Here is a 22,771-nt window from a genome sequence, read left to right as displayed (position 1 = left end):
GAGAAGAGCAGGCAAGATCAGGATTTCTAAGTCCCCAGTACTGCCTTGTTTCTGGGCAGGGGAACTGGGACTGCGGGTGAGAGGAGGACAGTAAACGAGTCCGGTCCCCTCTCCTCATTACAAAATTCAATGAATATTCAAAATACGTCCTATGAAGGTTAAGCCAGAGAGTGCACGTTAAAAAACAGTTTGCCAATTTTAAAGTGCTTTCTAAAGCTTACTTTTACTATATTATATTTTTAAAAGACTGTCTCATTTTATTTTTGATTGAAGTGAAATGCACACAACATAAAAATGAACCATTTTAAAGCGTGCAGTTAAGAGGCATTTAGTGTATTCATGATTGTGCAGCCACCAATGTGCCCTGTCCTTATAAACATGGAATGTGACAACTTTGGGCACGAGAGACTGTTATTTTATCTGTTAGAAATTTAGTGCCCCTCGAAGACAGTGAGCTCCTGCAAGAATCTCCGAACCCTAGGCCTCTAGCTCACCCAGAGATTCCAGCCTCTTCTCAATCTTGTTTTTGAATTTCAAAGCCTTACAATCGCACCCAACAAACTGCTCTGGGTATTTATTCAGTCTCTGTGTTATGTGCCTGTTTTACAAAGCAAGTGAATGCCTGCATCTTTGATTGGCTACAAAGCCAAAATAATCCAAGTGAGAAGAAAAATTTAATTATGGTGGTACTTAGTTTTAAAGACACCCGAATACTGAATATTCGTACACACACTGAAAATAATCCGCCCCCCCATCAGGCTCCTCGTTGGAGGTCAGACCCAGCGCTTGCTGTTGTAAAAGTCAGACTCAACAATACTTAAAACCTTTAAATGCCAGTTCAAAGCCTTTTCTGTATGTGATAACTGGAGCTATCATTTCTTTCTAAATGCAAGGAAGTTATTTTGAGTATTACTGGAAAAAAATTAAACTGTTTGCAGCAGAGTGTGGGAGGAGGACTTGTAGAAACGATGCCTGTTTCCAGAGCGACCGGCGCTGTTTTAACTTCTAGACAGGTCGTTTTATAGATTCACAAATCGAGAGAGGCCCTGGCTAGTCCTCGGGCCAGCGCGGTTTGTTTGTGATCACGGCAGCGGCGGCATCCAGTTCAAAGTGGGGGGGAAACGCTCTTAACAATGCAAGAGTTTCCCGAAGCCCAACCGGCCGGGCCACGCGGCCCCCACCAGTGGAAATGGTGTCAGATCTGCATCATAATTGATCCCCCCGATTTCCATCCACAACAGAAGGATGTGGTCGATAAGAACAAACACCACCCTGGCAACAGAAGCCTTTCGGCAAACTTTCCCCTCCCTCCGCCCACCAAAGTCAGCAACCGACCCACTTGGGCGCAATTGCTCAAGATATCTCGGGAGGTTCATCGAAGAGCAGCGGCAGGCAGATCTGTGCTATTTTTTCTCACCGAGATGTGAAAAGCTGATAAATAGCCACGTTAGAGCCCCCACCCCAAATAATTCTTGGATACTTCAAAAGCAAAACCATTTGAGTAGTTAAGGCTTTTTGCCCCAGCCCTCCACAAAAACAAGGGAGAGGGGGTTGGGAAAAAGAGGGTGAAAATGAGGGAGAGGAGAGAAAAAAAGGAAAAATCTGATAAATAAAAGACATGAAGCGCGTCATAAAGTCTGCGCTTTATTTAACTGGGCTGTAGGGTCCAGCTGTGCAGCCCCCGATCCAGCTGGGAGAGGGGCCCCTGCTGGGTGGCTAATTAAAACAATTATAAATACAAAGAGGATATCAATGGCATTCCAAGAGTCAAACAAAGAGATAAAGCACTGAAGATTTAAATTGTCAATGGCCAGTCTCTTTTAAGGCAGCTCTGAAGAGGAGTCACCGTCCCCAGGGCTCCCCAGGCTCCTTTCTGTCCTCACTCATGTTTGCCTACGTGGGACCCTGCCTTCTACCGGGTTTATAGACATCACAACGTGTCAATGATGGAATTAAAAAAAAAAAGTACTTATAGGCTCAAAAGGACTTCATTGTCCTAGCACTTCAGGACGGTGGGTCTGAATTTAGAAATAAATCCTTGTATGGGAACAGGCTCCTGAGCCTCCTTTTGGAATATTTTCAAAAACAGGAAACCAAAAAAGACCTCGAGACTTTTTTGCCCCAAATCAAAGTGACAAAGTGAGCATCTATGTAAAAGCGATTAAATACTATAGTTATTTAAAAAGTACTGTGGGTAATTTTAGGAATGTTAAACATGTAGCAAGTGTGTTAGAATGTGATTTGCAGAATTAAATTTATTACCCAACAAAAATGAAAATCTTAGTTTCTTAGACCAATTTTTTTCCCCCCTGTTCTGGTTTTTGCAGATTGAACCCTTAAAGGAACACTCTGAAGTATAATGACCTAGAGTCACATAAATTATTTCTCTGATTACGGTCAGTGTTCTCAAAGGTGTGAAACAAGCCCCAGGTAAGACCGAGAAAAACGTTGGCCAACTTAGAGTGGTTTACGGAGCAGGACGAAACGTGGTCGGACATGGATTGAAACGTGGGGAGAGCGACTTTCCGACTCCTGTTTGCAAACGCCGGCCACCTTCCTGGCAACAAGCCGGCCCCGACGAGGGCACACGCTCCAGGTGTGCATTGCACACTCCTGTACCGTCTCGGCCTGCACATGCCACTGCACACGCCAAGACCTCGGGGCAGTGAGCGCACCTCTGCGGCTGCGATCTCAGTGACCAGACCTTTGCAAACGTTCCCAAGGGAGTCCCCTGGGGTGGGTGGTCCCTTGGCTCTCAGGAGCCGGCTGTGACAGTGACAGCCTGTCAGCTGTGCTTCAGGAGAAAGAGCCCAAAGCAGCAGTTCGCCAAGGCTCACCCTTACAAGGAGCAACTCTTCTTAGGGGAGGAAGGCTGGGATGGTCCAGGAGGCAGAGATGAACTCATCAGGGGGGACTGGAGCCCTAGAATCCTTGTCCTCCTCCCTCCCTCCTCCCCTCCCCTCCCCCCTGCTTTCTCGACTCCTCCCCTGCCTCTCCCTCTCCTCCAGCTCTTCCTTCCCACTGGGCTAATCTTCCTCGGCTCCTCCGCTATTTTGCCTCCAGTGTGGGGGGTGGGCATCCCCGGCCTCTCCCTTTGCCTCCGTGTTATCTCCCCACCCAGTCGAAATATCAGCCCGAAGGTCTGAGAGAACAGAATGGAAACGGGCCCAAAGCGTCTGCAACACGTGCCGGCGGTCAGTAAAAAGAAAGATAGGATCTGACCAGGAGGACTCTCTTTAGGGGGCAGTGGGGGCTAAGAATGTTGCCTAAAGAAAAAAAGGAAAAAAAAAAGTGGTGCCCAGTGAAACACCCCTGATGCTCTATCTTTAAATTGTCATGTAACCACAGTGTTAATACAAACCACAGAAACTCCCCTGAATGGACGTTCAACTCAGAATTTTTCTCCGTGTGAACAAAACCAAGGTGTGACAACTCTGCCTAATGCCAATAGGGGGCGGTAGACACGGGGATCTGCCACTTTAGTCCCCTCAAAATTCTTAGGCTACGATGAAGGCTGGAACTGCAGCGTGCTCGAGGGGCGGCCTTCCAACACCGCCCGTGGGCCACGGCCGGGGACTTAGGCCCGGACGCGTAAGAGCCATAAATCAAGCGAAACAAAGCTGCGCGAAACACTCCTGCTCTGACACATCTACATCCTTGATGACAAAGCAGGACACACACATCAACCTATTCATTATGATTCAAAGTCAGGAAACCATCAAAGATGAGAGAACTTACTTATTACTGCGCGCGTCTGGGTGTTCTGTTGAGGGCCTGTGATATTATTAGTATGAGCAACAAACAGAATTTATAAATGATACATTTATCCCATAACATTTCTTTTTGTTGCTCCTATTTTTTAGAGGGAGGAAGGGAGAGGGAGAGAGAGTAAAACATCAATGTGAGAGAGAAACATGGACCGGCCGCCCCCCTACTCGCCCTGACCAGGGATGAAACCCGCAACCTTTCTGGTGTATGAGACAATGCCCCAGCCAACTGAGCCGCCCGGCCAGGGCACAAAGTAAAATTTTATTGGCAATAATGTTTTAAGAAGATGGATGTGACTTGAATGGTCCTTTTTTGGATGCTGACCAAGAAACAACCACTATTATCAGGTTCTTGTGTATCTGTCCAGTGACAGTGGAGGAACAGATAAACCACTCATTATTTTTAACATACAAGTGGTAGCTACTGCTGTGCATCTGCGCCCCACTTTTTTTGCATATGTATCTTCACATATGACCCTGTCCTATCAACATCTGTGTACACACACATACATACCTACCTACCTACACTTGCTCTGTATTTTTTAAATGTCTTCAGGGAATTCTACGGAATGAATGACCACAAGTTATTCAGCTATACTCCCCCCTACTTGAAGGCACTTAGGTTGTTTCCAATCTTTTGCCTTTACAATCGGTGCTACAATAAATAACCTTCACAAATACTGTTTTGCTCATCTCTGAGTTTAGCTCGGAAAAAAACCACACGCGTTTTTAAGACCAGTTTTAATGGAAGAATGCCTTCTTTCAATAGCTTAAGAATGCCTTTCATAGATTTAAAAACTGGTCAAAAGGGATTCTCTCCGCTCACTTTCAAGTGGGACCCCTGTCCTCCTTCCTGCTTTTCTAATTCAAACTGGCCAACCTCAATGACCTCGTACAAATCTCACCTCTCATTATTTATTCTCCTAATATTTCAGTGCAGCGGGTTGCACAGGGGAAAGCTAGCATTTGTTGAGAATCTACGACGTGCAACATGACATATGTTATCTCATGGAGCCATCACAACCACCCTACAGAGTGGACAATATTTAAAAATAAGAGAACTGAGGCCCTGGGAGGTCTCTTGCCCAAAGTTGCAGAGCTGATAAGTGGTGGGAATATTCATTCCCAGGTCTATCTGAATTCATTCACTGCCTTGGGAATCCTACAATATATCACGCCAACACAGTCTTGTACACTTTCAAACTACTTTTAGACTTATGGAAAGGTCTCGCAGAGAACTCCATATATGCTCCCCCCATCTCCTCCCAGCTAACAAACTAAGACATTAACATGGTCCAACTCTGCTAACTAATTTAGACATTTTATCTGTAGTCTACCTGTTTTCCCACTGATGTCCCTTTTTTCTGCTCTGGGATCCAATCCCAAATACCACGCTGCCTGCAGGATTTTCTATTACACTTAGTTATTTCTTTCCTGTATGTCCCAGCTTCCCCAAGACTTGACAGCAAAAACATCACTGGGCATGTGAAGTCCATCCCAGCGCCCTTAGGGCAGAGCTGGGCCCGCAGCATGGAGTCGGCCACAGGATGTGATTTATCGGGCTGGGCCTGACTTAGGAAGGTTTTGGCGGTGGCACAGAAGGTCCCGGGGCTCCAGGGGATCAGGTGTGCTAATGGACGTCCTGTTAAGCCAGGGGCACATCAGCACCCTGTCACCTTGTCTGCCAGGCGCTGGAGGAAGCGGGAGATTTGTTCATAACATCAGGTCATTTCCTCCCTTCCCGTCTGGACCTCCCAGCTCTGTCACCACCAGCCGGAGGAAGCCGTGGACAAGTCACTTAGTGACATCTTAAGGTGAAGCAAAGAACTGTCAGGGTTTGCTGGTCCTACACTCGAAGGGACCTTCCAAATCCAGAGGTCCCCTCCTTGGATGGGTTGCCACATAGAAATGAGATGTCTAGATAGTGAATGGACAACAGAAAATACTTCAAAAAAAAATTTTGCCATGTAATTTTACCTGATCCCCATGATTATCTAGTACCTACTATCCATAATAAGGTTTTTGTTTTGTTTTTATTTTTAAATATGTCCATTGATTTCAGAGAGAGGAAGGGAGAGGGAGAGATAGAAACATCAAGAGAGTCATTGATCGGCTGCCTCCTGCACGCCCCCTACTGGGGATCGAGCCCGCAACCCGGGCACGGGCCCTGACTGGGAATCGAACTGGGATCTCCTGGATCCTAGGTTGATGCTCAACCACTGGGCCACGCCAGCCAGGCAATAAGGGTTTTTTTGTTTTTAATGTGTGTGAGGTTCATTCATTTATTCGCTTAACAAATATTTACTGAATACCTACAATACTCGTGGCTTTTTTAGTGGCTAGGTAAAAGCAATAAATGACAGAGTCCTAACCACTGCCTTAAAAGAGTTTATACGAACACAGAAAGCAGAACAACAGTCAATGATCAATCAATACAATAAACAGGCAGGTGAAATGTTTGCCAATTGTTTGGTGTTTTGTTGCGCCTCTGTGTGCTAGGCACTGTTCTAGATCCCCGAGATCTAGAGAACAACATAGTCCCTGGGCTTTGAGATGCTAAGACAGATTCTAACAAAAGGGGGGTTGATTTTAAAGAGAAGGGGTCTGGGAAGGCCTCTCCGAGACAGTACCCTTCAATCTGAGATCTAAAAGATAAAAAGAGTTAGACCTGGGAAGAGGGGGCAGAGAGCATTCCCAACGAACAGGGCAGCATGTGTAAAGGTCCTGAGGCAGAAAAAGGTTGGCAGGTTTGAAGAACTGAGACAGAGAGCAAGAGGAACATAGAGGAATATGTGCCTATCTTTTTAGGTTCATTTTCCCAATCAGGCTCAGTCTAGCCCCTTAGACAGACATGTCCGTCATCTGTCTGTTCACTTCTCCCTATTGGATTGTTTGTCTCTTGCTTATGGGTTGGAAGGAGTTCTTTGTTCATTCCGAATGTGATTCATTTGCTGTTTCTGGTGTTTTAAATCTGGAGCTGTCAGATCTTTCTTTGGTGGTTTCGTGTCTTTTGAATAAAATCGTAAACGCAGTCTTCCACATTTTCTTTCACAACTGTCAGTTTTGTTGTTTAGGTTTCATTATTTATGGAACAATAGGATTTATTGTTGTAACTAAAGTAAGAAATCTAACTTTACTTCTTTCTAACTCGACAGTCAATTTTCCCAGCCACATCTATTGAAGTGTCCCCACCTTCATCTTCTTAAATTATGTGAGACTTAAATCTTTTACAAATGATCATGTATTTTTATAACAATAAAGAAATACAGTCAGTCAAAAGGAATAAAATCACATAGTGATGTCTATCTTGCACCCCAGTGTCTTACATAATGCCAGGCACACAGTATGTGCTCAATAAATACTTCTGAACTGATGGCATCACCTTTTCTGTTTCCTACTTAACAGTGTTATAGGCAACACAATCTCATGTTAGCAATGGCATCACTACAGGCTTTTGGAGGTAAGAACGTAACATTGAGGGTTTTGTTCTCTTAGTGCCAGTTTTTCAGTGAGATTATACTGAATCCCATTCGATGGATATGAAAATAGTGTGGGTGCCAGGATTCTCTATTTCAAAAATGAAATCGGCAAGCTGTCTATAACCTTCCAGCTCTTTTATGCCCTTTATCATCGACGGACTGTTCATATCACGCATTTTCAGCTGTTCTTAAACTAGGCTACTTTGCAGCAATCCTGAATCTTTCCCAAATAATTAAACAGAAATACAGAAATGAGAGCGCAGTGGGTAGCCCTTAATAGATACTAGGTGGGCACTTTTCCTTCCTTCCTTCCTTCCTTCCTTCCTTCCTTCCTTCCTTCCTTCCTTCCTTCCTTCCTTCCTTCCTCCCTTCCTCCCTTCCTCCCTCCCTCCCTCCCTCCCTCCCTCCCTCCCTCCTTTCTTCCTTTCAAATATGTAGTTTTAAGTAATTGTCTCCCTCCATCTCCCTCCTCCCTCCCCAAAGCGCCCATTCATTTTCCGACATAAGGAGCCTTGTCCACCACTGCACAGTTCCAATTTTTAGGTTACCCTCAGAGTGACAGAAAATCCGGCAAAGCTGTACATTAATTTTTTGTGTGCCCCCCCCCATTTCCTCAATCACTGCTTTGTTCAACGATCAAGAATTACATTTAATTAGAGGAGTAGAAACAGTCTTTGAGGCTATTAGCCATGAAATATAATCGATTGAAAATGGTTCCCTGCTGGGCAATTTTCAAGCCGAGTCATCACCCAAAACCAATTGTGCTCGCAGCTTGCGGTCACCATGAGCATCGCTGTCCGGGGAGAGTTATAGCGTTTGCCGAGCCCCATGATTTACATACAAATGGTATTTAATGTTGATGAAGCAAATCAAGGCACATGGGACAAATGCCCAACATTCTTGGGGCAAAAAGGCCAGGTTTTAAATAATTTCCCTTTTTTGCTGGTTACTACAATAATTACGTGTTAAACAAAGTGGGGGGATTTCAAATGATTTTATGTCTACACAGTGCTAACTCTGCTGCTGGACTGAGGGGCTGGTGGATTTTATATCTGCATAGTGACACCTGGTCATCAACACTCATAATCCTTGTCTGCCGTCATTTTTTGCCATTCTTTTATTTAATATACTATACGTCACTTAAACTATGCCAACATATGATTTCAAAGCTCCCCTACTAATGCCATTAAAAGTTACTAATGCAATAATGACAGCAGCTGATCTAAAGTGGTGTGGTTCTTAATAACAACACCCAATTTTGGAGAAGGGAAGGGAAGTTTGGCCTTCACTGCTGAGGAGTGTAAACTGTACCACCTCTGTGAAAAGCAATTTGGCAACACTTATCAAGAGCCTTAAAAATGTTCACAACCTTTGACCCAGTAATTCAATTTCTGGGAATTTAACTAAAGAAAATCATCCTATATACCGAAAGAGATTTACTCATTAAGATGACAAATGTAGCATTATTTTTAATTCTAAATAATTAGAAGAAACCCAAATGTCCACTAAGAAAGTAATGGCAAGTAGCTTATGTTTATAATTCATATATGATGACACAGGGAAATGCCATGTTAGGTTTCAAAGTGCATACATTAACACACATGAGACAACTATACAAAAACACACTAGGTTGAGCAAAAGACTAACAGAGGAACACATTAGCAACTGTTGCCTATGGGTTTAGGACCAGATTATAGGTAATTTTACTTTTCTGCATTATTTTGTATTTGCCAAATTTTCTACAAGCATGATTTTAACATATAATAAAAATGACTGACTATATTGCAATAGCTTTTTAAAATTAAGATCAATATTTTCTTTCGGTGCGAAAATATCAATGATATGTTGTATTGTCCCCTTGTACAGTATCACCTCTCCTTGGGAGGTGCGGTCATGTTACCTGGGAATATTTTATTGAAGGGAAACAGGAGAGTGGGAATAAGTCGTAGGTGGAATGAGGGAAGAGACCCGCAAGGTCAGCTGCCGAAATGCCTCCTGCACCGTCCTAAGTTAGAATCCCAGAGGTCAGCGAAGAAACGCAGGGAAGCCCTCAGTTCTTCCAGGCTCACGAGGGAAAGGAAAGGGCTCTGTGCAGTTCACAAACTGACTTACAAAGAACTCTCTTCAGTTGGCTACCCGAGGATTTTCTGGACACTGGCAGAAAATGCGGTTCAAATGTGCAAAGGTGGGAGACAGCTGGAGAAGCAGAGAGCCGAAGACATACAACACGAGAGGAGATGGTCATTGAATTATTAAATTCCGAGGTTTTTTTTTACAGTAAAATTAATGCATCGTACATATTTAAAACATGGTTATCAAAGTGAATAAGCGGGCAGAGAACCTGGCAGGTCAATTTAGAAGCTATTTTAATCATCTACTTAATACGGGCTTGTTGTAAAAAGCCAAACAGAGCAGAAGGGTATTAAAGTGGTGAAAGCCTTCCTCGCCTCCCTACACGTCCTTCACTTACCAGAAATAGCTACCGTTCAAGTCATTTCATATCCTTCAAAACAATATCCATGCATATACCTTCAGGGTTTTTTTTTGTTTGTTTCTTAAAGATTCTGAGAGAGGGAGGGAGGGAGGGAAACATCGATGTGAGAGCAGAACATCTATCTGCTGGCCTCCTGCCCGCCCCGTGCCGGGGAATCGAGCCCACAGCCCGGGCCTGTGCCCCGACCGGGAATCAAACCGGCGACCTTTCAGTGCACAGGACGATGCTCTGCCAGCTGAGCCACACTGGCCGGGGCAAAGTACAGGCTTTTTTTTTTTTTTTTACTTGACCAAAGAGGATAAGATGTGTGTAGCTTTGTCCTAATTGAAGTTTGAGCATTAGAAATTACTTTTAACGAAGTAAATCCAACACGAAAATTACGTAATTAACTCCAAAGCCACATGTGAATGATGTGGGGATTAAGGAAACTCCTGCACATCCCAGTGGGCGTGAGTAATTGAGAACTGTTTGTAATTATGAACTACTCATTTTAAAAATACAAATTCTAATTAGCTGGGGCTTATTATGTCCCAGACACTGTTCTAGCTCTGACTTAATCTGCGTAACAATTCTGTGAGGTGGGCACCGTGATTATCTCCATTTTACAGACTAGAAAGATGAGGCACAGAGGCCTTAAGAAATGTGACCGAAGTCGCGCAGCAAATAAAATGACAGCTAGAATGCAAAGCAGGCATCCCGACTGAAGCCTCGGGGCTCTCGAGTGCCGTGCTACATCCACGCTCATCTGCAGGGGACAGGGATGCATCTGCAGGCCCCTGGCAGAGCTTTTCGGCACAGCGTTCACGGCGGGGCAGGGCAGGGCAGGGCAGGGGGTGGGAGGTGCCCCCGCTGCAGCTGTGGCAACGGCTGCATTACAGGTTTTTGATCTTATGTTGCTCTTCTACCTTTCCTCCAGGGACCGCGTACTGCTCTTGTAATGAGCAAAGTTATTTTAGAATATTGACAGTTCTTAAGGGCCGAACGCTTTCAATACCAGAAAGCTGCTCGTCTCTAATGTCTTATCCAACCTACCCACCCACGGCCGCTCAGCACTAGGAGGGTTTCGTGACCTCAAACCACAACACCAGAGGCAGCAGCGGCAGGTTCAAGACTCCCGAGTGTAACATCTGTCATGTTGGGGTCTCCTACACATCTGGAGGAGCCTGTAGGTCCAGGGAGCATAGCACAGCCTGAGCATCGCGGGGTCTGCCGCTGAGGGGTGTGACACGCACCAACGATACAGAACAAACAAAACCACCCCAGCAGAATCTAATGAGAGCCGCCGCCTCTTCGGGAGCGAGGAGACAGTACTTCTGGTCGGGGCAGGTTAGGAGGTGGCATGTGAAACAGGCCTTTGTGACCTTCCAAGAAGTTATTACAGTGTTGGCAGAACACGAACGCACGTAGCACTCGAGACCCTCAGAATGGATCCTCAAATGCGTTAATGTGAGCACTGAGCCATCTAAGAGCCGTTCATCAGAAGACTGTACAAAGGTGTTACTGAGAGCCCTGCTGGGCGAGTCCCTCCTAACGCAAGATTTGTTTGTGGTTGTTTGGGGTTTTTTTGGTGGGGGGGGGAGGGTAAGTATCCACATGCTGGCGCTACTCGATCTAGTTATGATGGAAGTAACTTTAGGTCCAAGTGAAAACCAGACTCCAGAAATTCCTTTAGCAACAGAGGCGCTAAAGGACATAACATGCACATAACAATTCAAAAAATACTTTAATGACTACTTCACTCTAATGTAGGGATGGGATTTAGACCAGCCAGGGCTCGGGTGGGAAGGAAAATGAATCTTTATTTCACGAGCCTCTAGCTGAAATTGAGCAATTCTGTCGCTTCCGGATGTGGGCACCAAACCACAGCAGCATCAGCAGGACCTGTGATTTGGTCAGCAGATTATATTTCTGTAGAGCATCATGGCTGTTACACAGATCAAAAAATATACAACATGCTCACTGCTACATCAACGTAAGAGTGGTTCTGAGGTCTGCTGCTGCAGCTTATTTTAGTGCTAATAAAATGCACATAAAGATCCAAAAAATATTTAGATGACTACTTTGATCTAATTTTGTCTTTCACAAACCTATGTGTTTTGTTTTACTTTTAAACATCACCTTGAGAGGGGACTCAGACTTCATAAGCCTGACAAAGGGCTCCATGGCTCGGAAGCAATGGACTCGGGACTGAAGGCAGCTCTCCAAGCGGGCGTGCTGGCACTGGGAGGAGGTTCCACTTGGCCTCAGACGCGGGTTCTAACCCTCGTGAGCTGCTTGACTTACGCTTCTTTGCTTTTTCTTCTCTATTAAAACAGAAGCAATCCAAGGTGCACGTCCTAAGCGTCTCCAGAGAGGGGCCGTGACAGCTCCCCGGGCCATTTCTGCTCCTGTGAGGCCACGTGCTGGTCTCAGGAAGACCTCTAAGGAAGCAAAAGCTACTCTGCAATTCTGTAACCTGTGCTGGGGGAACATGACGTTGGGCATACCTGTCCCAGCATGTGGCAGGACAGGCTAGGGACATTTCCCCAATCATCCAACAATACCCATATCTGACGGGTTTTCCCTATAATTATAGACCTCACCATTCTTGCAAAAGATCTTGTCCTGTTTTTGTGTCAACATTTGGAACTCAAAAGGCCCTGTTCCCGATTCCTCCCGCCCTCTGGACTGAGTTAGGAGGCGCCCTAGAGGTTAGTGGGGGGCAGGCTGCAGACACCGCGCAGGCCCGGCTTAGGCTACCTGCCCTGGCTGCACCGAGGGCCACTTGCCTAAGGTCAGTTTTCCCTCGCAAGGATGAAAGCAAATGCCTTCCACTGTGAGGTCTGAATGGACTCACGCAGGAAATGCTTGGGCTTCACGCTTCGCTGTGCGGTTCCTCCCATCCCGAGGCCGAGACCGGGCGGCCCAGCCCCAGCCGGGAGCCCCGACTTCAACAGCTGAGCCTTTTCTGTCCCAGGGATGCAGACAGGCTCCTTCTCAGGCATGTTCTTTTCTTTCCTTTCCAAGACCAGCTACATAATTCACAGGGCCCAATGCAAAATGATAGATGTGGGGATCCCTTGTTCCAAAATTAAGAATTTCAGGACGGCGACGGCAGAGCATACCACCCAGTGGAGGGCCATCTGTGACAGCACAGGTGACATGCCCATGAAGAGAGCCCTGCTCCTTCAACTGGAGCAGCTATTCCCATCTGGTTGTGCATCAGAAAGCACCCAAAAAACTATAGAAAATACCAATGCCTGGCCCTCTGCCCCCGAGGGGGGGGGGCAAACAGCTAAGAGCTTCCCAGGTGACTGCAGTCTGCAGCCACAGTTGAGACCCATGGGACTAGAGTGACAGAAAACCTTGGAAAATTGTCATGGGCCAATTTGCAGGAAAACAGAGGTAGGCCCAGGAAAGCCCTACAAAACAGAAATGCTTGTGTGTGGAGCACCCTGGCTGTTCGGGACCTGTACCAGGGGCTTCACAGAAAAGTCACCCCTAACCTTCATGAGCCTGCACCACTGCTCAGGGGCAGAGAACACTCAGGACCCAGTGTTTTAACTCCAGAGCCACCGTTTCCCAACAGCCTTTGTTGTAACAAAGCCCTGTGACCAGCCAGGAAGCCGGGAAAGGTGAGCAGTTTATAGGCAAGTTTCTAGTAGTGTTGGGGGGGGGCATGGCCACCTTCTCTTGTCTGGAGCTTAGTTGCCACCACCTGGGACCACATGTTGAAGATCTGGGGGGTGGGGTGGAAGACAGTGGCCCTGATGTCATCATAAGGTCACAGAACTAGCTCTTGGTTCTTTCCCACTCACCCTCTTGCAAAACAAAAGAAAGGAGGGAAGGACACACAGGTAAGCCAAAACCAGTTGACTTTATCATTAGGCCAAATGTCTGAAACAGGCCCATTTGACAGATGAGCAAACCGAGAATCTGACGTAAAATCTTGAGCCAGCTGTCAGCCAGATAGTATTACCCGAGGCAGGGTTTTCTCACCTCTTTCCTCCTCAACCCCTTAACAACAGGTGCTGTAAGTTAACCTTCTTTGGACTGTTCTGCCATCTCCCTATTCAGAGCAATTCATTACTCTAACAAAATTTCCTTTTGTGTTGTTAATCTTGGTCCAGGATGTTTTTTCCAGTTTTTATTTTTTTAGAGAAAGCAGAAGGAAGGAAGGAAGGAAGGAAGGAAGGAAGGAAGGAAGGAAGGAAGGAAGGAAGGAAGGAAGGGAGGGAGGGAGGGAGGGAGGGAGGGAGGGAGGGAGGGAGGGAAGGAGGGGCACGGAGAGGGAGAGAGGAACATCCATGTGAGAGACACACACTGATTGGTCACCTCCCACACGTGCCTCGGCTGGGGCAAGGAATCAATTCTGCAACCCAGGTACGTGCCCTTGACCAGAATCAAATCTGAGGCCCTTTGGTGTGCACCGTGCGGTGTGCGGGCCGATGCTCTATCCACTGAGCCACACTGGCCAGGACTCAAAATATTTCTTTATTGCAGACCCAGCCAGCCCTTGAGTTGGGAATGCGCATTCCGGAGCTACGCTGCCTGGGGCTGAAGCCCGCCCTGTTGCAGAAGTTTCTTCATCTTCGGGCTTCGGTTTCCAAATGTGAACAAGGGACCGACTAGGGCAAACACGACGCAGTGTCAAAAATCTCACTGATCAAGGTGGATATTTCAATGCAATTTTTTGAAGTAAAAAAAAAAAAAATCCAGAGAGAACAAAAATGTCAGAATTTTAATTATAGGCTCCACCTCTGCCCATGCACGGCCAGCCCTAACTCGCAGGCCAACGTCTGATAAAGCTTATTTACAAAACCAAAGTGGCTGGTTTAATTGGTCTGAGTTGGCCAATTAAAAAAATTACTGTAAAAGTAAAATACTATATTACAATATTATTCCCTGGTTACTGAGTTTGGATGCCCTGGGCGAATGCCTCGCTCACCTCCTAGTCTTGGCTCCGTAGATGAGTGAACACAGACAAAGTTCTCAGGATAGTGCCTGGCTCAGAGGAAGGACACATGTCACCCAGCAACAGAACTGAGGCTCATCCGTTTTCTTTAAGGAAGACATTAAACGCAGGGACAAGCAAAAACTCCATGTTCTATGGTATTTAGAAGGCAGCAAGACACCTTAAGCAGAGGAAAGCAAGAGGGAGGATGCCACTGACTTTTGGACTCTTCACTGCAGATTTAAAAAAAAAATCCTCATCCGAGGATATGTTTACAGGGAGGAAGGGAGAGGCAGAGAAACACCGACTGGTTGCCTCCCATACACACCCTGACCGGGGACAGAACCCGAAACCTAGGTGTGTGCCCAGACCTGGAACTGAGTGCAAAGCCTTTTGGTGCTCGGGCCGACGCTCCAACCAACTGAGCCACAGCGGCCAGGGTTTTTCACTGCAGGTTTTATAGCTGATCTGAATCAGATCAAAAGGACCCAGTTTTCCCCAGTGCTCACCGGAAACTCCCCTATCTTCTGCATGAAGCCGTACCTCCCTGCAAGGGATCCTGGGAAATGTAGCCTTCTTAGTAACTCTCCCCTGCACTTACCCATGACCCAATTCCCTACTGTTTGCACTCACACAGTCCCGCTCAGGGGTCAAGAAACTATGGCCCTCCAAATCACGGCCTGCTTTTTGTAAATAAAGCTTTATTGGCACACCGCTATACCCACTTGCTTACCTATTACTTATGGCTGCTGTAGTTACTAGGGCAGAGTTGAGTGATGTGCTCCAACAGCAGAGGTGAACAGAGTTGAGCAGTTTCGACAGAGACTAAGGCGAACAAAGCCCCAAATATTTACTATCTGGCCCTTTGCTGAAAAAGTTCACCCTGGTCCAAGTGAAGTCAAACTGCAAACACTCATTAATCAATTTCCCCTTTCTGACCCACATCAACCTTGCAAACAGAAGTGGGTCCAGAAACTGTGCTTATCTGGTCTGTACCACATCAGCGGCCCCTCAGCCATTATGGCTGTTTCCCCCTCTTATTTGGTGATAATTTGTATATTTTCAGTCTCATCCTAGCAGGGTTAGCCAGTATATTCTCCCACTTCCTGAATTATTTCACAATTTTGATTGGAACACAAAGTCATTCACTCTTTTTCTTATTGGTTATGGCTGCTTTTGTGCAAAACCCACAGAGTTTAGTCACAAAATAGACCTTATGGCTCCACAGTGCCTCACATTTACTGTCTGGTCCAAAACAGTTTACTGATCTCTGCTCCACTAGGAATCCAAATTTGCAAGATGACACCAGGATAGTAAGATCCCTGAGGTTCATGCAGCTGTTAAAAAAAAAAAAAAAAAAAGCTTTCTAAAAAGGCTGGTGTCTTTCCTGTTTATCTGAAGAGATACAACATGGGAAGTTCGAGGAACGTTTATATGATTCTGATCTCTGGGTTCCCACTTGAAAGGTCAATAGCCCTGCCGTTATTAGAACAGACCCGTAGATAAGACGCATGGCAGACCACAGAGAGGCGACAACAGAATCTGTACCATGCACCGATTCAGACGCCAAACGCTTTTCTGAGCCATTGAGAATAGTTCCAAAGCAAAGCAGTGATTAATTCTATCCTGGGGGGTCTCATTTTCACCTCTTCTTAAAACGAAGGGATTCAACAGTGTGCATCTGCCTGATGTCAGATCTAAATGGCATCAGGTTTATTCAAATAACAAAAATCGTAACAAAAGGAGCCACGTACCTCTTGCTATTTCGTAAGTGAAATCTTCCCTTGTACACAACCTATAAAAATTTGTTTTCACGCCTTCTTTCCTAGTTTACCAAAACCAATGGATCTATTTAATCCGTTTTAAGAGCATAGATTTTTAGTTTGATGAGGGGCACACACAAATTTGTATTAAACAGAGGCTGTATTTGAAGAAAATATGTCAAAGTGAAACAAACAAAGCTATTTTGGATCAATTATACAGCCACTGGTGTTCCGCAGCCTCCTAAGTCAAGCAACACGTCCATTTACCAGAGGTTTGGATTTTCACCTGTTTGTTGGTCAGGACACATCCTGTGTTTACTGTGGTGAAAGACGCTAGTCTCAGGCTGTGCCCCGGAACCAAGCCCCGGGCCCACTGCGCCCCTAGTCCTTTCCCTAGGATGCAAGTACACAAGCTGTGCATTTCTCAGTGTGCCAGGCTGAGCGCGTTAGCTTGATCTCTGCTGCCACCTACAGATCAAGCTGCACCTCCCCCTACGCAGCACTGAGACCGAGACATCTGTGGGCATCCAGGAGGGGCGGGGCCACAGCATCACAACCTGTCCACGGAGGAAAAACGAGCGTTCCTCTTACATCCCGCTGCAGGTGAGTTTGCCTTTTTATTATAAAACTACCGATAAAAGGAACCACACAACGTATGAGGCAAACATAACCAACCACCACCCAGGTTAAGAGCTACAGCCTCCCGGCCTCCCAGCGCCTCCGCGCACCCATCCTCATCTTAACCGTCCGCACTCCACACATCAGGTTAGTTTTAGGTCCATGAGGTCTAAGTAGCTTAATAATTGCATCGGAAATGGACCAGTCTTAGAAGTGGAATCCATCATAAAGAAGCTAATCCTACTGGACAGAGCAGTGCTCAGTGGACCCCCACCTTGGAGCGACTGGTCAACCTGCCTAGTTGATTCTTGGGGGGCAGACGGCAACGTGGAGAGGCGTCTCCACAGCTGCTCTCCCGCCTGCCCTCGCACCACAGTGACTGCAGCCTTGGCCTCTGGAGGCCTGTGAAGTTGGGGCAGCCATGCCCAGAGCTGGTGACTAAAGTCTGGCTTGACGGCCTCACCCAAGAGGCTGGGCCACGGCATTTGCCTGGAATTCCAGATGGCTCAGCGCCCTCTCTGCATGAATCAGAGGCACTGGCTGGGCTCCAGGGAGGTCTCCAGCTGCCCCACGGAGACCAGGGGGCCGAGCTGTCCCGAGGCACCGCTTTCAGGCGGGAAGGTGACCAAGTCCGAGTTCTTGTTCTCACTCTGGTCACTGTGCTGCTTCATGTGGCATCTCAGAGAGTCGTCCCTGACAAAGGCCGCACCGCAGGTCTCGCAACGGAAGGCCCTCTGCGTCACTATTTTGGCCACGTGCACGGAGCTGCTGTCGCAGGGCCCTTCTTTGCCCTGCGGGGCCCGGTTCTCCGTTCTGGCCTCGTCCCTGTGCACCTTGTCAATGTGCTTGGCCAGGCTGCTGGGCCGCTTGGTGTCGAAGCTGCAGAAGTCGCACTTGAAGGGGCGGTCCTTGCAGTGGACCCTGCTGTGCACGCGCAGGGCAGCCGCGCTGGAGCAGGAGTAGCTGCACTCGGGACACTTCTCGGGGTGGTCGGCCTGATGCAGCCGGCTGTGCTCCAGGAGGTCAGCCCGGTCCCGGCCCTGAAAGGTGCAGTGCAGGCACTTGAAGGTGTGCTTGATGCGGATGTGGGACTTGAGGTTCGCTTTCATGGTGCAGCGGACGTCACAGAACTCGCACTTGAAAGGCTTCTCCCCCGAGTGCACGATCATGTGCCTTTTCAAGTCCGAGCTGATTTTGAACTTGGCGCTACAGAGCCAGCACTGGAAGGGGGTGTCCCCTAGCAACGGAAGGTGTGTTTCCATTAGAGCAGGCAGTCAACACAGAACTCCCCCCAAACATGCGTCAGAACACTTGGCCGCAAAGACAGTTGGGTCTTCTTAACTCCAGCTACCTGTAATCTCCTAATAACACCATTTACCATGTGTATTAACTCGTGAATCCTCACAACAGTCCTGTGAGTGAGTACTATCCCCCCCCCCCACCATTTTACAGATGGGATAACTGAGGCTCAGAGAGGTCAAGTTATTGATTTAAATAGCAGGGATTTGAACCCAGACATCGTGGCATCCAAGTCCATACTCTTCAAGAGATACTCCAGTTTCGATTCTAAACTCTCTTTTAACCTGGCATTCCAAAACTGAACTTGGAAGAAGGAAGAGGTACATACAGTGTTACAAACTGATCCACATCCAGCTAGGACTCAGAAACACGTTTCCTCTAGTGTTTAAGCTCAATTACATCATTTTATTGGCTTGCACTACTAGTGAAAGTTTCACAGTTTTACAACTACAAGAATGAATTTTATTTATAGAAATAACACATGAATATGGCAGTAGGGGACAGATGTTGAAAAGCTATAGCCTCCTTTGCACCCCTGGAGGCACTTTAGTTCTTTTGGAGGTTGTTACTTTAAACATCAAGCCAAGATGAGAATCTCACTTATCCTACACATGCACCTTTTCCCCCTCAGCATCCTCATGCACTGTTGCTTGTGATTTTGGCTCTTCTGGCTTTACCTTCCAAACTGAATGATAACCTCATGACTTTTAGTCCATAAGCTTAAGAGGTTTTTTAGGATCCCCTCCTCTTTTAGGAATAGCTTTATTTTCACATTTAAGTGCAATAACATCTGCATTCTGAACTGTGAATTCTCATGCTTCAGTTGTTTTCAATTTAGATTCAAGCTCCACTAAGTCATCTCTTAACGTCATCAATGGGTTCTTTGACTTTAAGCAGAACAACGTACAATGACGCCAATTTTACCACAGGCTAGTTGATGCAAACAAGTGTTACGTTCCTATTGATGTTATAATGAAATGTTGAACGAAACAGTGTTGTCTGAGGCCCTGTTGTAGAAATAATTTATATTACGACCAGGATTATGTCTACTCCCTTTCAGGGTCACTGTCACACCTGGGCCAGTGGATAATGTTGCCAGCATCAAGGTTGAATTGATGCTCTTTTCCTACATGCTCATTTTGGGCCACATTTTATCATACATGCTTCTTGGCTACACTGCATTTCTTGAGGAAAAAGAATTTCACCATGATCTCAATTTGTCCAGTCTCTTAATTATGTAAGCATTTACATGGAATTTCTAATGGATTTTCTGAATTTCTGATCTGTTCATTTTTTTCTCTTAACCTCTTATACAAGCATCACCCTGATATTTCCCTTTATTACAATCCCAGTTAGCTATATTCAGATATTCGCACATAAAATACCTCATGTCAAATTTTTTCTCCCGTTTTGCTAGTTTATCTTCCAGTAACTTCCACTAGAAGGGTGGCTTAGAGAAAAATCTGAGTCCTTGCACACACCTTTGTCTATCCTGCCTTCATACTTGAGACAGTTTGGCTGGGTATAAAATTCTACATTCAAAATGATTTTCCAACTTTGAAGGCACTGTTCTGCTGTCTTCTAGAAGCCACTATTACTGAGAAGTCTTTCTCGGTATAAATTGCTCCAGCCACTCCTTTAGCCCTGCTTCGCATCTTGTGACAGCTTCACTCCCACGACCCCTTAGCATTGTGAAATTCTTTTTCTTGTTTGATTTTCTCACTCTATTTTCTTTTCTTCCTAAACCTAGTCAGCAAGCAGACTTCCAGCCTCTTATTTTTTCTGTTTTCCAACTCAATATTTTTTTCTGGATCTCTGGAATTTTTTTTTTAACTTTATAGCCAGCAATCCTAGTTTTAATTCATGCCTTTGTTTTTACTATCTTTTCACGAAACTGTTCTTGGATGCAACATTTCTGCCAGTGGGTAGATACCAATCAAAACTGTAAAATTCTTGTCTATCACCCAAGTACTCTGTTAGCTTCAGGATTATTTATGCATTAGACTTGGTGCTTTTTATACCGTCATTTTCCACAAATGTCTCATAATCCATAGTTGATACTTTGTTTAGGAAGAGTGGATTGGTTTAAGGATTAGACATAGGTGCCATAGATTTTACCTGCTGGGTAGTTTGGGCCATTTTGCCAATAGGCTTCAGCTTCTCTGAGCTCTGTGGCCTTGGCAGTCTACAAGTCCAGAACTCTCAGGACAGCTAGACATGACTGGAAAGACTGGCTCCTGACTGCATGGTGCCTCCCATTTGTCTGTTGGGAGAGTTTTCTTTACTCAATTTTAGATGTCAACGTATTTCTCTCTGCTTGCCATCTTCCATGAATTCACTGAAAATTCTCATTTTATGAACCTCCTCATGAGCCTCCCAACCCCCATTTTTCTGTGCCACAATGGGTTATTTGGGTCTATCGACTGATCGATCATTATTTCAATGCGGGTCCCACAAAGAAGGGAAGAAAAAGCTCTTTGCAAAGTCTAATTTCTAGAACTGGAAGTTTGTGATCTACAGTTCCATTCAACTGATTTTGCTACATGTTTCTGAATTAAACTATGCAATCAGAGTTTAAGTGAGATAACTGAAACATCTAGCTTATACTTCAGATTATTCAAGGTACATCTTTGCATCTTCACTGCTGTACTGGGTACTCACCCCAGCTGTATTCTGTGCCATCAAGTTAGAAAATCCAGCTGTCAGGTTTTCAAGTTTTGATAAAAACTACTGTCCTAGCAAATGAAAAATCACAAGCTTCACAATCACCACAGAGATTCCAAATTTCTTTACTTAACCAGCAAGGTGTTTAAGTTGTGTTTTAGGTATATAAAGGTTAAGAAACTGGCAAGTCAGGCACAGAGGTTTCTGGGTCAAGGACTTACCTGTGTGGGACCGGAGGTGGACGGTGAGCTGGCTGGAGTTGCGGCTGGCGTAGGGGCAGAGCTGGCATTTGTACGGCCGCTCGTCGGAGTGGATCCGCAGGTGCTTTTTGAGGCTGCTGCTGTCCACAGCTGCGTAGTCACACAGGTGACACTTGTGGGGCTTCACGCTGGTGTGGCACCGCATGTGCATGGTCAGGTTGTCCTTGCGGCTGAAGCACTTGTCACAGAACTCACACTTGTGTGGTTTGTCTCCTTCAAATATATAAAAGATTCAAGGTTGTACAGGTTCTTCTATCAAGATGACTGTAAAGACATCTGACCAAAATGGTAATCTAGGCACATGTGTTTGCCTCTTCCTTCTGCTCAAATGCCCAGAGATAGAAAGATACTTAAATCTAGATTATCACATTGGGAGAGGAGAAGGTGTGCCATCCATTGATGGCCCAGAAATTATGAAGAACCTGCCCTGGCTGGTGTAGCTCAGTGGTTAGAATGTCGGCCTGTGCACCAAAGGGTCACGAGTTTGATTCTCGGTCAAGGGCATGTACCTGGGTTGCAGGTTCAATCCCCAGATCTGACTGGGGCGCCTAGGGAGGCTACCAATCAATGTGTCTCTCTCACATCAATGCCCCCCCCCCCCAAATCAATGGACAAAATACCCTCAGGTGAGGATTAACAAAGCAAAACAAAAAAAGAAATTATGAGGAATCCTAAAGGACAGATTAGATAAAACCAGACTGAAGGAGAAATTCATGAGCCAAACCCCATTTGGGAAAATGTAAGTGGCCACAGAAATATTCGGGATAAAAAGTGGCAGGTCTAGGTGTCTTAGAACAGCTTTCTAGCTCACTAGTTGATGAACCATATAAAGAATGGTCAGGGCCCGGCCAGGAGTGGCTCAGCGGTTGAGAGTCGACCTAGGATCCAGGCGACTGGGGTTCGATTCCTGGTCAGGGCACATGCCCGGGTTGCGGGCTCAATCAATGACTCTCTCATCATTGATGTTTCTATCTCTCTCTCTCTCCCTCTCCTTTCCTCTGTCTCTGAAATCAATAAAGATATATTAAAAAAAAAAAAAAAAAAAAAAAAAAGAATGGTCAGGAGGATATCTCCCAAACTGCAAGCAGGAATGGTATCTACCCTCCCATACCTCCCCTGCCCCCGGCTATTGGGAAATGAAGGTGCTTAGACCAGAGAAATAATGCAAAAGCCCCAAGTAGCTAGAGACACTCTGGAAGAACCCCATGCCCAGAACATCTCTAACCACAGAGTGTTCCTTTCCTCCCCTACAACCACTTGAGACTGATCACATGCAAACACAAATGATTCCACCCAGGAACCAAACGCCTGGGGAAAGCCAGAACCGGGAAGACATGCCCAAGTCAATTTGCTCAAGGTCACATGCATGGTTGAAGGTGGGATTTGAACCTAGGCACTACAGCTCCAGTATCTGTGCAGTAACAGCTATACTGTGCTGTCACAGCCGCCTTTTTTTTGGACATGCCCAAATCACGAACTTGAAGTTATAAAAGC

General features: G+C 46.0%; 2 protein-coding genes across 3 annotated transcripts in view; both read right to left on the bottom strand.

The window, feature by feature from the left end:
• Window positions 1-22,771, bottom strand: part of SALL4 (spalt like transcription factor 4) — a 240,657-nt gene that overhangs the window by 180,788 nt on the left and 37,098 nt on the right. The gene's annotated exons all lie outside the window — the stretch shown is intronic.
• Window positions 16,027-22,771, bottom strand: part of ZFP64 (ZFP64 zinc finger protein) — a 66,132-nt gene continuing 59,387 nt past the window's right edge. Inside the window, exons 8-9 of one of the 2 annotated variants that reach the window (XM_081149689.1) lie at window positions 21,239-21,490; window positions 16,027-18,291 (exon numbers count right to left, since the gene is read on the bottom strand). In XM_081149689.1, the coding sequence (XP_081005815.1) occupies window positions 17,582-18,291; window positions 21,239-21,490 (962 nt within the window). In that variant the 3' untranslated portion in view covers window positions 16,027-17,581. The remainder of the gene's footprint in view (window positions 18,292-21,238; window positions 21,491-22,771) is intronic. The other variant, XM_081149688.1, reaches the window with a different exon arrangement.

This window comes from Miniopterus schreibersii (assembly GCF_964146895.1).
Source record: "Miniopterus schreibersii genome assembly, chromosome: 10".
NCBI lineage: Eukaryota > Metazoa > Chordata > Mammalia > Chiroptera > Miniopteridae > Miniopterus > Miniopterus schreibersii.
Note: the sequence above shows the minus strand (reverse complement) of the source record. Positions and strands in the feature narration are given on the sequence as shown.